The 15,592-nt window shown below is 48.3% G+C and overlaps 1 protein-coding gene across 1 annotated transcript; it reads left to right on the top strand.

Annotated features, from left to right (window-relative positions):
- The first annotated feature begins 585 nt into the window (after positions 1-585).
- Positions 586-3,747, top strand: NHLH2 (nescient helix-loop-helix 2). The gene is made up of 2 exons (XM_064489973.1): positions 586-1,493; positions 3,281-3,747. The coding sequence occupies exon 2, from the start codon at positions 3,289-3,291 to the stop codon at positions 3,694-3,696; it is 408 nt and encodes a 135-aa protein (XP_064346043.1). The 5' UTR covers positions 586-1,493; positions 3,281-3,288; the 3' UTR covers positions 3,697-3,747.
- Positions 3,748-15,592: the final 11,845 nt, after the last annotated feature.

Here is a 15,592-nt window from a genome sequence, read left to right as displayed (position 1 = left end):
TAATCATATATGGGAAAATTAGTCTAGTGGCAGAAAATCTCTCAAAAATATGAATATGCTTAATCAAGCCTTGCTAAAGTGCCTTTTAAAATGTAAATGATCACTAATAGATGTTAGCTGTTGCATATCTGAATATATTTTACTGTAGCACCATATATAGTATTATTTCCATGTTCTGGACACAAATATTATCCTAAACTTTAAGGGAAGATACTGGTCTTATAATCTGCCAGGAGAATTTTTCCATAGTCAATATGTTGTTTATTTGCACTTAAATATTGCACCAATACTCTGAAAAAGAGAAATTGTCTGATTATGGCTAGAGATTCTGATTAGAGGCTAAGGTTTCTATCATGGACTGCTTTCAACTGTTATATTTTATGGCACAGATTCAGTGGGAATCTGATCTGCTAAAATATTTGGGCTGTGAAAACTCCCACACTGTGACAGATGTCAAGTCCAATTAAGTGACTCATATCCAGGTTTCTGTCCAATAGGATTTCCCATTAAATATCAATTTAGGGAAAAAAATTCCATCCCCCTTCTTAAGCCTTTATCTCTTCCACCATCTCCAGCCTGAATCAATTGGTACCAGGAGAGCCAGGAAGCCACACACGCATCTCTGCCTCTTTGCTCTGGCTTCTCCCACCCTCTCGCGTCTTTCTCCGCTTCCCTGTCACTGTTACTCCAGGAGACGTTCACTTTTCACCAACCTTCCTCCAAGCATCTCCAAGCCACTGACAATGTATATTTTGCTACAAGGTAAAGAAAGGAGGGGGTGGGGGTGGGAGATGTAACCAAGCCTTGAAAGACTTTGAAACTGGAAATAGGTGCCTGTTTATACAACATACAAGTAAATGAGGGAAGAGGAAGAGGCAAGCTTAGCCCCGAGTTACAGTATTGTGTTCCTGGGAACTGGGGAGACATCAGCTGAACAAAGCCTTATCTCAAAAAAAAAAAAAAAAAAAAATCACTTCTGAGCAAGATCGCATCTCTGCCTTGCACTTCCCAGTTTCTGCTCAGCCGTATTAAGGGAAGGAAAGGAGTCCTACAGGAGCGGAATCTTATCTTAACCATCTTTCTTATTGATTCTTCCGCTATTAGAAAGTGGAGGAATCAGCCCCTTTGATGTGTTTGTGTTTACCTCTGCATCTCTTTTGTTATTTATAGAGACCTAGAAGAGGAAAAGAGGCACGAGACTTTCCAACACATCGTTTAAAAAAAAATCAACGAATTTCCCGAAATGTTTGAGAACAATTAAAAGGAAAAGGCGGTTTTGATCTATCAACTAAGTGAACAATCATTCATATCGTCCACATCCTGAGATATTATCGTCCCTCGCTGTGGACAACAGCGAGATGACAGCTGCTTTTTCATTTTTGAATGTAATAAATATTTGCTGCTTTTAATATATTTGGAATTTCTCCCCGCTATTCCCTGGAATTTTAACTCTAAAAGATCGGAGAAAAGATTACCGAAAAGGCTTTTACAAGGTAAGCCTCCTTTGAATGATTTTCCCCCCAAGCTTGGAACTAAGATTATTCACATTGCATTTGTAGATGTATTTCAGTGAGTGGTTGAAGAAACGAAATGCATACACGACATGTTATTTATGAATATTTTTAAAAATATATCTGGAGGAGAATTTAACATGCTTTGAGGGCAACCCAGGAACTTTTTAGCCGAACTACAACTATGTTGTGGTATTGTGATTTTCCATTACTCGCCTATTTATTTATACCCTTTCAAGGCGAAGGTGTAGGTGCAAGTTGTTCTACTTATGAACGTAGCCGAGAAAAGCCCGCAGGGAGTCACATGGAGTTCACTTGGAGCATTTGTTTTTATTTTGCCTTAGAGGACTTATTTTCCTCGCAGGGAAATGAAGGCCTCGTCGGAGTGAAATTCGCTCCTCGCCAAGTGCGGTGTTGGGAGCGGATGGCACCTTCCCTGCTTTTGTCTAGGAGCAAACCCTCCCGCCCGTAGCGGACGCGATCGCTCCCTCTGCGAGCATCCCTCCTGCGGCACACGCGGGGACCAGGGCTCGCAGCCTGGTCCTCCCTCCCGGCGCCCGCAGTCGGTGCGCGCAGCCCCCGCAGGTGCTTTCCCCGCCTGCCGGCCCCTTTCTCGAAGCCAGAATTCCCCCCGAAGCCCCGCGGCTGGGGGCAGCTCCCTCCCAGTAGGTGTGCGATCCAGGCCGGTCCTCCGGGCTCCCGGGAGGAGCCGGGCAAGGCGGTCCTTCCAGGAGCGCATCCTTAAGAGAAAGGCGGAGGGTAGATTAGCTCGGCCTCGGCCCGGCCGCTCGGCGACCGCGCTACCGTCTCCGGACTCCGGGCTCTGAGCAGACGAACTTTGCAGGAGGGGATGCAGCTCGGGCCGGAGCAGCAGGCGAGGCGCCCGCCTCCCCTCGACCCCCGGGCCTGTACTTCCTTCCGCAGCCTCTCCTCCCGCAGCCTCCCGGCCGCCGGCCTTTTCCCGTGAGGTGGTCGGCAGACTGCGGGCGCATTGTCTTATCCCACGTCGCCGGTCCCTAGGTCCCCGATGTGTGTGGCTGTCTGCGTGACAGATGGTGCTTCGGGAGACTGCGAGGGCGTAAGAGTCCATTTGCTGTTGAAAGGAGCCTCCGCGTTTGTTTAGTCATCTCTATTATTTCGGAGAAGCGCGAGGCAGACAAGAAGCCTTCCTGCTCCGGGCCGCCTGCTCTCCGTCTGCGCCCAGGGCTGGGTTCTTCTTGAACCTGGGCCGCCCCTGCGCCCTAGACCCGCGCGCGGCCCGCGGGCGCCCGGCTCTCCCGCGGCTTCGCCCCAGGCCCTCGGGGCGGGAAGCGCCCTCCGCGTCTCCCCGTCCCGCGCAAAACCCAGATGGATTCGTCGTTCGTATTCATTCGTTCGTCAGGGTCGGAGAAGTGAGGGAGCGGAATGGCCGAGTCGGTATTTGGCCGGAGGAAGCGCAAAACCCAGTGGCGGCCTCGCAGGCCTGCGGGCGTTCTCCGGAGCAGGCCCGCGGGCCGGTCTCCGCCTCCTGCAGGCCGCGGAGGCAGGTCGGAGATGCGGCCCCGGCCCAGGCGAGACCTCGCTGGCTCCGGCGCGGGGCTCGGCCCCCAGGCCTGCCCGCCTCGGCGCGCTCCCTCCCCGCGGCGCCCGCTCCTTGGAGGGCGCCGGCCTGCCGTGGGGAGGCGGCCCCGGGCCGCGCCGAAGCCCGGCGTGCTTGGCCCTCGCTCGCTCCCGCTCCTACTCAGAGACCCCCGTTCCTTTCATTGATTGCTTTTCTGACTCCCCCTCAGCCTCCAAAATGATGCTGAGTCCGGACCAAGCCGCCGACTCGGACCACCCCAGCTCGGCGCACTCGGACCCGGAGTCGCTGGGCGGCGCGGACGCCAAGGTGCTGGGCAGCGTGTCGGACCTGGAGCCGGTGGAGGAGGCCGAGGGCGACGGCAAGGGCGGCAGCCGGGCCGCCCTCTACCCGCACCCGCAGCAGCTGAGCCGCGAGGAGAAGCGCCGCCGCCGGCGCGCCACGGCCAAGTACCGCTCGGCCCACGCCACCCGCGAGCGCATCCGCGTGGAAGCCTTCAACCTGGCCTTCGCCGAGCTCCGCAAACTGCTGCCCACGCTGCCCCCGGACAAGAAGCTGTCCAAGATCGAGATCCTGCGCCTGGCCATCTGCTACATCTCCTATCTCAACCACGTCCTGGACGTGTAGGGCCGGGGCGCCGCGGGGGGCCGCCTGGCCGGGAGTGGGTGAAGCGCGGCCCGCCCGGGCGGCCGCCGCGGCGATGGCGGCAGAGGAGGCGGCCCAGCGGGACGGCCGCCGCCACGGCCTTGGAAGGTGGGGAACGCTCGGGTCAGCAGCGCGACTCTGGCAGGTTTCTGACTCCAGAAGGGTGGGGTCTGGCGAGCCCCGGGGCTTGCAGGGGGGATTTTCCAGGCCAGGCGAACCTCCTGGAGGCACCGGAGAGGAGGCTCCAGGCCTCCCTTCCACGTGTTAGGATCCCTTTAAGGGTCGTTGCTTTAGCTCACTGGAGACTGAGTTCTCCCACGTTTCTCTCCTACAGATCTTCATGTTTTGAAAGAACGAGGCCAGAAGCTCAGAGTCTGGGCTTATAACTTTAGACTATCTGGATTTCTTCTAATTGACAAATCACCAAACATTTAGAGGGAAGGGGAGGGCATCTTCTCCAGGGCAGAGATTTAAGGCACAGGAAGATGGAACCGGAAACTCTGTTCCGTTGTGAAAAGAAAGATGATACTAGAATCCAAACAGAACAGACAAGCCTAGAATGTTTTGTAAGGTTAAAAAGATACATTGAGATATCGTGGGAAGATTTGAGTTTGGTGAGATTTTTGACCCCAAGGTCTGATGCTAATGTAGACAGAAAAATCCATATTTAAATGGAAAATTTAATATCTGATTGCTTTTTCAGGCGAAGTGCCCCTTTATATATCCAAAAACATCTATTTGTGACCTTAAACATGTGGACCCATAGGTGCAGTTAGAAAAAGACAACCTATTTTTATTTATGTTAGAAGAAGTAGAGTATTTTTTTCAAGACGTTTATTTTTCAGAGTGGTGATAATTTTACTTTGGATACTCTGTGCCAATTTATTTATAGTCAAGTGTTTACACTTTTTCCTGTGGAATAATTATGTCTAACTTTTTACGTGTGTGTTGAGATTATACTGTGGTCTTTCTTTTTGCTCTAATTATATTGCACTTGTATATCAAATTTCCCATATTTCCCTGTTTCTAAACATATTTTATATTAAGATGTTTGTTCCTGAAAGGTTCTTTTGTTGTGAGATCAGCAACACTAACACTTCACTATTATAGTTTTTTTAAAAAAAGTTAAGTGTTGTTACCCTTATCTGTAGTTATGTCTGAAAAGTACTTTGCAAACTGTTTATAAGGAGAGTAGCTTCTTTGTGTGTGTGTGTGTGTGTGATCTTTGTGTGGGGGATGATTTTAGGAAATTAAGTTATTTTCCTAAAAAAAAAAAAATAAGAATTCAGAACTACTTTCCTCTGTGACAACCAAAAAGAAAAGTCTATAACCTGAAAATGTTTCATGTTCTCAGCTGTGAAACTCTTAAAACAAGGAGTGTATTTTAGAGACATGGGAAAAAAAAACACATCTGCTATCCAAAGATTTTAGTCTTTTTCAGGGTTTTTTTGTGTCTCTGTTGCTTTATATAATGCAATATTTTGTAGTGAAAATAGATATAATCTGGTTTCTATCTGACAAGTTTTTCATATCTCATGAATGGTGCGCTGTTTTGCATATAAATAAAGGTATCAAATAAAGTCATCTCCTTTATTTTAAGCATACTGCCTAAAAATAATGAACATACTGGCTGAGCATGAAATATCTTAATGCACTCAATTCCTCAGAAAGGAACTCATGAAAAAAAAAACAAAAACACAAAACCAAACCTTAACACGTATTGCAAAATCTGACGCTCTTCCTAAACTTGTACTTTATCAGTCTATAAATAGGTGGCCTACATACGATGATGACATAGGCGGTGTTTCTCTTGATGAAGAAATAAAGTATAGTGTTTATATAAAATATTACTTGAATCATACATTCCTTTGCCCTAAAGCAAACTTAGTAACTAGCCCAATCTCTTCAAATTAGAGTTGGGAAACTGAGGTCCAAAGACTTTAACTGCCCTGCACTAAGTCACATGGCTCCTTAAGGGCAGTGAGAAGACCCCTGGTATGACGACTCTAGGTCCTCATGGCTTTATTAAGAACAAGGTGTATTTCACTATCGTAGGACTCAAACATCTAATCAGGACATAGATTTAGGACATGACATCTGCAAACAAAAAATAACTAAGCCCTGGACCTACCTTGACATATGAAGAATGTCATCGACAAAAGCCTATAGTTAATATAAAAATGTGAAATCTTCCATCTACAAGCAGAAGACATGAATAACTTAAAACATACACATATATCGAATATTATCAACTATGAGTCTATATTGCACCAAACCTCTGGTTGCAAAGTAAACAATACATTTATGTGGATGTTTGGTTTTATATCTATAAAATATCTGTGATCATGAGTGTTTTTCACTTTTTACCCAGGTATCTTATAGTCAGGTTCACAGATACCTAATCCATGAGGCTTTATTCTCTTCCTCATCGAGGAAAGCACTTCCTAGGACATGAAAAAGAGCAGTGGCTTTTCTGGCCTTGAATCCGGACCACGTCGTGGCCCCTGCAGCAGGCACCGGTTACTCGACCTGCAGACACCCTCTGTCTCTCGATTGAGAGTTTGCAGGTCTTCCTTCTCACCTTGAGGAGTGTGACAAGATAGCTATTCCCAGTCCTCATAGCACTTCTCTGTTGTAGGACAGAAAAATCGGCCCTGCTCCTATGCCAAGGAGATGATGTCAACTTGTAGCCTCTGGAAACCTTCTGAGGACCTCCCTTTCCTGGTTTATGAGCCCACCTTCCAACTGACCAACACAGTTCACCCACTGACATCTAGAGGGAACCTATTAACTCTGCTCTTTAGATTAAGGCCCTGCTGGACCAGAGGATGTCTGACTCCTCCTAGCACGTGGCAGGGACCCAGTGAGTGTCCAGCCATAGGTAAGGGAGTAATGAGTCTTCTCTGGATAACGATGATGGTGATTGCTCAGTCTTACATTCAACAGATGTTTACTGAGGACCTACTGTGTATCAGGCATTGTCCTAGGTGCTAAAAATAGAGCCACAAATGAGACAGAGTCTACTGGAGAAGAGTGTGCACTTAATTTCAGGTATTGCTAAATAAAGCAGGGTAAGGAAAGAGAATGGCAGCCGGGAGTACTGGTGGAGGGTATTATGTTAGATAGAGCCGTTAGGGAAGGCCTCTCTGGGGAGGTAACCTCTGAGTGGACCCATCTCTGCCGAACCAGCAGCCTCCACGACTGCTGGCCCTTGTGATGCCCTCCCTTCTCCCATCCTGTTAACCTAACCTGTGCTCCTGCCGCCAACACAGCCCCTGGAGATGGCTCACCATTCCCCCGCTGGCATCCTCCTTCCCCTCAGCTGGCTTCCCCCCGCCACCCCACCCAGGCCAACCCCTGTCTGACCACAGTTCCTCCTCCTCTTCCTCCCGTCCCTGCTCTTGGTCCCCACAGCTCAACAACTCACCAGGGCGTTGCTCCTCCCCAGGAAACCTAGCCCCACCTGGCCCAGCTGACAAGGACACCTGTGCTGCCTACTTCTCTGCCCAGATGTCCCCTCACTTCTGCCACTGTTTGGAGATAACCGGAGAAAGGGGGCAAACGTTCTGGGGAAAAACAAAAACAAACGAAAACCTTCCCTTGCGTGGAGAGGGCAAGGAAAGGGGCAGGGGTGAAGTGAGTGGTGGGAAGCACAGGGAAAGAAGAGCACACTGGGGACAGGGGAAACAGGTATGGGAAGAAATGAGGCTGGATTGAGGTGGAGGACTGGGGCAGGGAACACCTGCTTCCCATTTGAACCCTGTTCTCAGGGCTTCCTCCGGTGGCCCTGCCCATGAACACATGGCACCAGACTGCTCTGTGAGTTAAGTAGACAGAGTGGACCTCTGTGACACTGGGGTTTATCCAGTTCACTTCACTGCTGCCTGGATGTCTCTGCATGCCGTCTTCCACCCAGGGGTGTTCGGGGCATCAGGGGCCAAGGGGGTGGGGACAGCTAACTTGAACACATGTACAGGTGATACTCCTTCCGGGCTTAGAAGGGCTGTCTCGGTTAGTGCTGGTGGTGGTAGAAACATTAACAGCTACCACGTATTGAGTGTGTACTATGTGCTTGCTTACCCCGTTAAGTGCTTTGCAGGCATCGTCTCACTTAACTCTCAGAACAACCCAATATGGTAGGTACTTTTGTCTTCACTTAACATATGAGGGGCTTGAGGCTTAGAGAAGTTAAGTAACTTGCTTAGGGTCATGAAGTCATGTTTGTCAGCTCATCAAAGCCCCTGCCCTTACTCATCATACTCTATGGCTTTCCTTTGCTAGAGGGGTAGCTGTGCCATGCACACACCCCATCCGTTGGCCCCTGCACCCCACCTCTCCACCTATGTGCTCAGGGGAGGCTTCAGCTCAGGCATGCAAAGGAGTGCAGGATCTATAGTGCACACACCTGGCCATCCAACCAAGGGGACACGTGGAAACTAAGCCTGAGCCCTGTGTGTCCTGCTTGCTGGGTCAAACATGTGCCCTGGCCTGGGGCTAACTGTTGGGAAGACACTGCAGGCTAGTGGCAGTCCCGGACCAGCCCCTCCTGGAGGAGTCTGGCTCCGACCTGGCACTGTCCATGGTATTCCTCTTCACCATCATGGGTGAGCCTGGCTCCTCAGCCTCCCCTGCTCACACCCATCCTCACACTGCCCCAAGAACCATCTTCTAAAGATGGCATGTCATCCCCTGCCTGGACATTTTTCTTGGCTCCTCAATGCCTATTTTAAAAAAAAAATAAACTCAAGTTCTTCCTCTGGGCACAGAAATCTATCACAACCTTGTCCAGACCCTCTACCGCATCTTCAGCCACTCTCCCTGAGGTTAAATGTTCCTGCCAAGTTCAGATTTGCTCACTTCCCTGGACATGGTTGGTCCTTTATAATCCATGCCTTTGTACTTGCTTTCTCTCTGCCTAAAATGCTCTCCTCCAACCTTATGTTTTGGCCCAGAAAATTTCAGTGATTCCATTGTCACCCAACTCAAGTGTAAGCACTTGGCAAAAATTTCCTCAATTTCTTTGGGCAGCGTGAACTGCTGAGTCCCAGGTACAAACACCTTCATGCCAGAACTGATCTGTTTCTCTGTGTTTGAGACCTAAGACCCTGGGGCTAGGGTCAGACTCTGGCTCCAACTTATTCTGAATGTGTGATGTTGAACATGTGACTGTATTTCCTTAAGCCTCCATTTTCAAATGTGTGGGATGGGACAATATATATATATATGCTTTCTCAGATGCTGCGGTGAGTTTTCCATGGGATAAAGCAGAGCGTTTCCAGAATATGAAGAACATGGTAAGTGCTGGATAAATATGAACGATTATTATTAACTTTGTATTTATAGTATGCATAAGAATTTGCATGGGAGCAGCTAAAAATAATAATACATTAATAATTCACTCACGTAGTCATGATTTGCAGTCTCTTCCAATTGTAGTCATCTGCATATGACACATTATTAACTCTACAAAAAGTCAGACAATAATAACCCCTGTCTTATAAGACAGAAAACATAGGTAAGTCAATAGTCATCCATGGAATAAACCATGAACACATACATCTAAGGTTATGTGCAGGTCTTAAAGCCCCACTCCTTTCCACGTGGGAGGACTGGCCTCTGCCTCTTCTTTTTTCATCTTGGTTTTTTTTTTCCCCATCACACTGGATGCTGTGAACACTGGCTCTTCTACTAACTAGCTGTGGCCTTGAACAAATTCCTTGGTTCTGTGCCTCAATTTTCTCACCTAAAATGGGGGTAAAATGGTGTGTAATAGTAGTACATTACTAGGAGGATTGATTGAGTTAATGCATGCAAAGCACTTAGAACATATCCGATGCGTCGTCAGATCCCAGTAGCACTGGTTGTATTGGTTCTTACGGCAGATAACTTTTTCAAAAGTCAAATTAAATAGTTAAATTATTTTTGAGGTAATGGAGACAGAAATTGTGGAAATTTTCTGTTCAAATTTGCTAAGTATTTCTGGGTCAGGAGGGAGGTTTCTCATCTTTGTGCTGATCATTCCAAAAAGATATCAAGAAAGGGGAAGATTTCATAATGCCATTTGCAGCAACATGGATGGATTTAGAGGTTGTCGTACTAAGTGAAGTAAATCAGACAAAGACAAATGTCATATGATATCACTTATATGTGGAATCTAAAAAATGATACAAATGAACTTATTTACAAAATAGAAATAGACTCATAGGCATAGAAAACAAACTTATGATTACCAAAGGGGAAAGGTGGGGAGAAATGAATTTGAAATTTGGTACCAACAGATACATACTCCTACATATCAAATAAACAACAGGATCCTACTGCACAGGACAGGGAACTATATTCAACATGTTACAGTAACATAATGGAAATGAATCTGAGAAAGAACAGAGAGACATATATGTGTATAACTGAGTCACTTTGCTGTACACCAGAAACTAACACGACATTGTAAATCAACTATACTTCAATTCTAAGAAAAGAAAAGAAAAGGGAAGATTTCAGGAGCTTCTTGGATCACAGGAAAAGTGGCAAGGTTGGTGGAGTTTGGAGAAGGGGAGGCTGTCCCTGGGGTCACCTGGGGTCAGGGAGGGGGAACTGAGAGGAAGAGAACATTGGGGCTGGTCTGCTAGAGAGGCTCAGGGGGGTCAGATTGACTGAAGAGCAGGAGATGAAAGAAACATCCTCCAGAACTGACCCGGTGGTGCAGTGCCTGGTGTGCTGATGAAAAACACTGAGGGCTGGGAATCACCCCCTGAGCTGTGCTCAAGGGGCGGGTGGGGGGGGTGCTGGGATGAGTGGAGAGGTTGCCTTAATTCAGGTGTGAGTCAACTGGGGCCTGTTGAGTAAAAATCAGCAAGAACTTTCTGAACAATTAATTTAAAAAAAAACCGTCTTATGGATGATTTAAGAACGGGATAGTAAGCTGGATTCTAATGTACCCGACATTTCATTTATACTCTTATCCACGCTTTCCCCTTTGAGTGATTTGAAGCAAATTCCAAATATCGCACTATTTATGTATTTAACCATAAATACATCAGTAAGTATCTCTAAAAGATACTCTTTTTTTTTTTTTTTTAACAGAACTGAAATACCATTATCACAGTGAAACAAATTAACATCATGAGCAGCAGCGGACACCTATATTTTTGAGGGGAATTTCACAGCTGGTCTAACTCATGTTTCCTGACTATCTTTTTCCTCCAGTCAGTTGGACTGTCTCTCTGGTAGTCGCCCTTCTATTTTAAAAATTCACCCCCTGTCCTCCTTTACGTTGGCACTTTCTTTACTCACATGTTGGATGTGAGCGCCCCCCTCGCCAGCCTCCCCCTACCCCGTCATGGATGGACGTGCCTGAGAACTGGCCACTTCAGCACAGAAGGCCATTCCACAGTCAAGGCGGCCCTGTGGGCTGTGCTGGGCTAGCTAGTGGTTGGCTACTGGCTAACTCCAGCCCAGGGGGACAGAGAAGGGAGAAGGGGTCCCTAGAACACAGAACCCAACTTAACCAGATTTTAAAGATTTAAAAACAGCAGATGGATTCTCTTAGCTGTTGTTCAGGAACTGGAGTGAGGAGGTGACATGGAGCAGAAAGCATTCTGGGGACTCAGGAGAGAGGAACTGCCAGCCCCCCACTCCCCACCTGGGACAGCGGCATCTGTGAGGGCCTGAGGACCATTAACCTCAGTAACAAGTGCCCCAGCATGGTCCTTTCAGGTCACAAGTCTGTCACATTTGCCATTTCTGTGAGTCCCTCAGGCCTGTCACCAGGGTACGCCCAGCACTCCAAGGGGTTAAGTGACTCACCCACAGCCTCACACCCTCTCAGCAGGGCAGCCACCCAGCAGCCTTTGACACCAATCCCGAGCTCCGTCCACCCACAGACCTCACGCTGTCCACCCTGGTGTGCAGTTAGTAGCCTGGTGATTAATAACAGTGTCAGCAAAAACAACTGCAAACACCAAGCGCTCACCCTGAGCTGGGAACTTTCCGTTAACTCAGTCCTCCTACAACTCAGTGAGGTAGGAGCTCTCATTATTCCTAAATTACAGTTGAAGACATTGAGGCACAGAGAGGTTAAGTAACTCGCCCAAGGTCACACAGCTAGTAAGGATTTACATGGGAAAATGAAGCGGAAGGGCAATGAAACTCAAAAGCTTCCACTCTGAAAAAAAGGAAAAGAGGGACAAAACACAAAAGTAACCCTTTTGTGGGGGAAAAAGGAAACCTACAGCAATTGGAAGAACAAATATTCTCTTTTCAGCAGGCTGGACCCTGAACTAGACCTTGGCCTGGCCTCTTGGACTTGTCCTCTCCTGCTGAGAGACCTCTTATCACAAAGAAGAGGGACAGGTGACGAAGGCATCAATGTGGGGCATGGCTCTGTGTCTGGCTGTCGAGGGCTGGGGGCTGACAGCACCACATCTTGTTCTGTGTGTCTAGACTCAGGAGGAGCCAGAAGGAGTCACTCTGGCAGGGCGACCCTGATGACACTTAGACTTCTGGAAATGTTCAGAAAGCTCTAGTGGTTACTGCCCTTGTCCAATTCTAGAATAAATGGAAAAAGAAATGAGTGTTCTGGTGAGGGAGGCTGTGCGTGGGCACTAAAAACTTACACAAAGAAAATGAGCCAGCAGAAGGGAACATCTACTGTGTCATGGCTGTGACAGACGCCAGGGGCCCAGGGCTGTCACACACACTCCTGCATATCTCACTCCCCTGTTTTTTGTTTGTTTGTTTTTGTTTTTTAACTGAAGTATGGTTGATTTACAATGTTGTGTTAGTTTCTGGAATGCAGCACAGTGATTCAGTTACACACACACATATATATATATATATATACATTCTTTTTCATATTCCTTTTCATTATAGGTTATTACATGTGATTGAATACAGGACCCTTGTTCTTTATGCTCTGTATCTAAACTTTGCTATCCTTACCCCAGAATGCCAGCCACTTTGTTTTATTATCCTGTGGTGTGAGTGGAAGGAGATATTACTTACTGCAATAGCTAATGATTAATTTTTAAAAACTCTGAAACCCTAATTAAAGTTTTGGGTGATTTTCCGTAGTCTGCACTTCAAGAGGGCTTTGATGTTCCTGGTTTGTGGGCAGAATGCGGGAGTGGCAGCCCGGCTGCAGGCCGCCTGCTCCCCTCTGTGCTGCCATCGTATTTGCATGTGGGCCCGGATTTGTCTTTGGCTTCTTGTATGGTTTGGGATGAGACCCTCGTGTCCCAGGGGAGGGGGGCAGGTGTTGCTCCAGTCGAGCGAATGGAACCAAATTACAGGCCCGTCTGTCACCTCCTCTGGGAGAAGGTGGAGGGAGGGAGGGGACGGGGCTGGGAGGGAGGAGGGGAGGGATGGAGGGGGAGGCGGGGGAGGGGAGAGGCCACTCCGCCCGCCTCCTGAGGAGCCCGGCCAGCGAGAGAGACGCAGAGGATGTGGAGGGGGTGACACCACCACCCTGGGGACGCGGCGCGGCCCGCCACCCCGGGCTCTTCACTGACCCGCCGCGCCCCGCGGCCACTTAGGCCGCGTCTACGTGGCGCCGGCCAACACTCACGCTGGAATTGGTTTTCAGCAAATTGACGGATACATTTTCTGACTGCACTGACTCGGGGCTGTGTCTCTATTCCACCGAATCTCCTGAAAACAGAAAAGGCAGGCGGACCCATTCCCTTAACCTTTGGTCTACACGCATGGCTTGCGCGAGCGCGCGCTTACACGCGCACACACACTTTAATGAAGCCACACCAGTTTGCACGCGTACACACAGATGCACCGCCGTGGTTGTAGCCCTGGGTGGGCACAGTTACTGCACCTCTGCTGGGGTGGGGGTGGGGGGGGGAGGCTGATTCTACCCTGGCACTGTCCCGCAGCTCCCGGAACGTCTGGAAGTTACTTTGAGGCCGCCAGATGTAAGCAGAGCAAATATGAACGCTGTGCTGTCTGGGGCGGCCTCTAGAGACCGTCCTTCTCCTGAAGGCCCCAGGGGGGCGGAGCAGTGTTATTCTAAGCTGCCTGAGACGAATACATACAGATAACATGGGCCTTTTGTGGAACACCGCGGACAGGAGTAAGAAGTTGCCATCATGTTGCTTCCTCTTGTAAATAGAGTGGTCCCAAGAATATGAGAGAGATGGGGGGGGGGGTGGAATCTCAGACCAGATAGAGTGTTTCTAATAAGAAATGAGTTCTTGTCAAATTCTCCAGACTTGGGCGGAGAACGCAGTATTTCCCGTGTCTCCAGCTCTCTTCTCCCTGTCTCCGGGGTGGGAAAGGTTAAAGCCACTGTCAGCTCCTACTAGCTCGTTCCATAAGAGAAGAACTGAGGCATGCAGCGATGATGTACTGCAGGCCCGAGAAGAGACATATTGCTTCCCCTTTTCTTCAACACAAAAATGATTGACAGGGATAATTCCCCGTGTGAGAGGAGGAAAGAATTGCCAGTGGATGATGGGCTGTGCTCAGAGAGTGGCTGGTGAGACTCTGTCCATCCGATGTCAAGTGATGACTGAAAAGTGAAAAATTAATTCCATTATCCAGCTGCTGTTGCTGCGGGCTGCCAAAATACCCAGATGTTTGCAAGCATCTGGGTATTTGACAGCAGGTTTGTACCACGTATCCAGATGCTTGCTATTGCATAGACAAAGGCCAGACATAGACGTGGAGAAGAAAAATGACTGTCTGGGAAGAGGGAAGCCAAGAGCTGGTTAAAAGGACAGTGAGAAGGAGGACTGAGTGGTGATGGAGAAAGAAAAGGAGAAATTAAAGGGGGAAAAACAGGTGAAAAGAGGTAAAACAGAATAGCAAGCCAATGCTCAAAAAGAGACCAACTTTCTGTTACTTGATAGCACAGAGCCTGGCCTCACTCTCACCTGGTTCCCGGAGAAGCATCTCTGCTTGTCTGAGTCTGAGTGAGGGAAAAGGGGACAAGAGTGACCTGGCAGACACCCAGGAGGAGACTAGAGAAGCAGTCTGCGCCCAGACATTAGGTTTACCCAGGTGGCTGTGTGTCTGCAAAGAGGCGAGATGACCAAGTGAAAAAGTGATTCGTGTATTGGGGGGGAGTGGTTACCACACACAGGAATGAAAAGCTGAGATTCCAGTCAAGGATGCCCACGTCAAGCGAAGCACAGAAATGTCCCGATCAGTCAACTCAGTTTCCAGTGATCAGTCAGGATGATGAGCTCGGTATAGACAGAACCAGTGATGGTGTAACAGAAGGAAAAGGGTAATTGGCTGGGGGAAGGTTGTGCAGCTTGGTGACAGATTTAGAGGAGGGGACATGATGTGACTGAGGTGACGGTGGGAGTAAGCGTTAGGCTTTCAGAACCGCTCACAAAGCCTCCTGTAATTCCCAGGCTGTCTGTCATCTATGAAATGCAAATCAGGAGGGGAGTGACATCATGTCGGATTATGGCCACAGGGAGTAATTATTTAGACATTAAAGGCTACTGAAGGGAGTGGTTGACAATATTAATGATGTCCAGATGGACAGAGTGTGATGCTAAAATTATTTTCTAGTACAAAGAACAGGGGAATTTTTATCAGCTTTTCTCTTCTATTGGATGGCCTGTATCTCCTGGAGGTTTGTCCCTCAAAGAGATGGCAACACTAAGAGATGGCCCCTGGAATCAAAGCACAACGAGGTTTACAGGAGGGGCCACGGTCTCCAGCTCCTTGGAGGAAAGGCAAAACCAATATGTGAGACATTCACATAATAATTATGATTATAAAAGGAGGAAATAATGTCAAGATGGTGTATGTAAAAGCTGCTGACTGGAAACCCTTCTCTCCTGACACTCGCCCCACCCCATCCTGCCTTTCTCACCCACATACAGCAGCTTGCAGCAACTTGTTGTCTTCCTAGTTC

The sequence above is a fragment of the Camelus dromedarius genome, chromosome 9, assembly GCF_036321535.1.
Source record: "Camelus dromedarius isolate mCamDro1 chromosome 9, mCamDro1.pat, whole genome shotgun sequence".
NCBI classification, from domain to species: Eukaryota; Metazoa; Chordata; class Mammalia; order Artiodactyla; family Camelidae; genus Camelus; species Camelus dromedarius.
The sequence above is the reverse complement of the archived record's forward strand: the minus strand, read 5'-3'. Positions and strand labels throughout refer to the sequence as shown.

Excerpts from the sequence above, each read along its gene's own strand:
- NHLH2 (XM_064489973.1), top strand. The coding sequence starts at position 3,289 with ATGATGCTGAGTCCGGACCAAGCCGCCGACTCGGACCACCCCAGCTCG.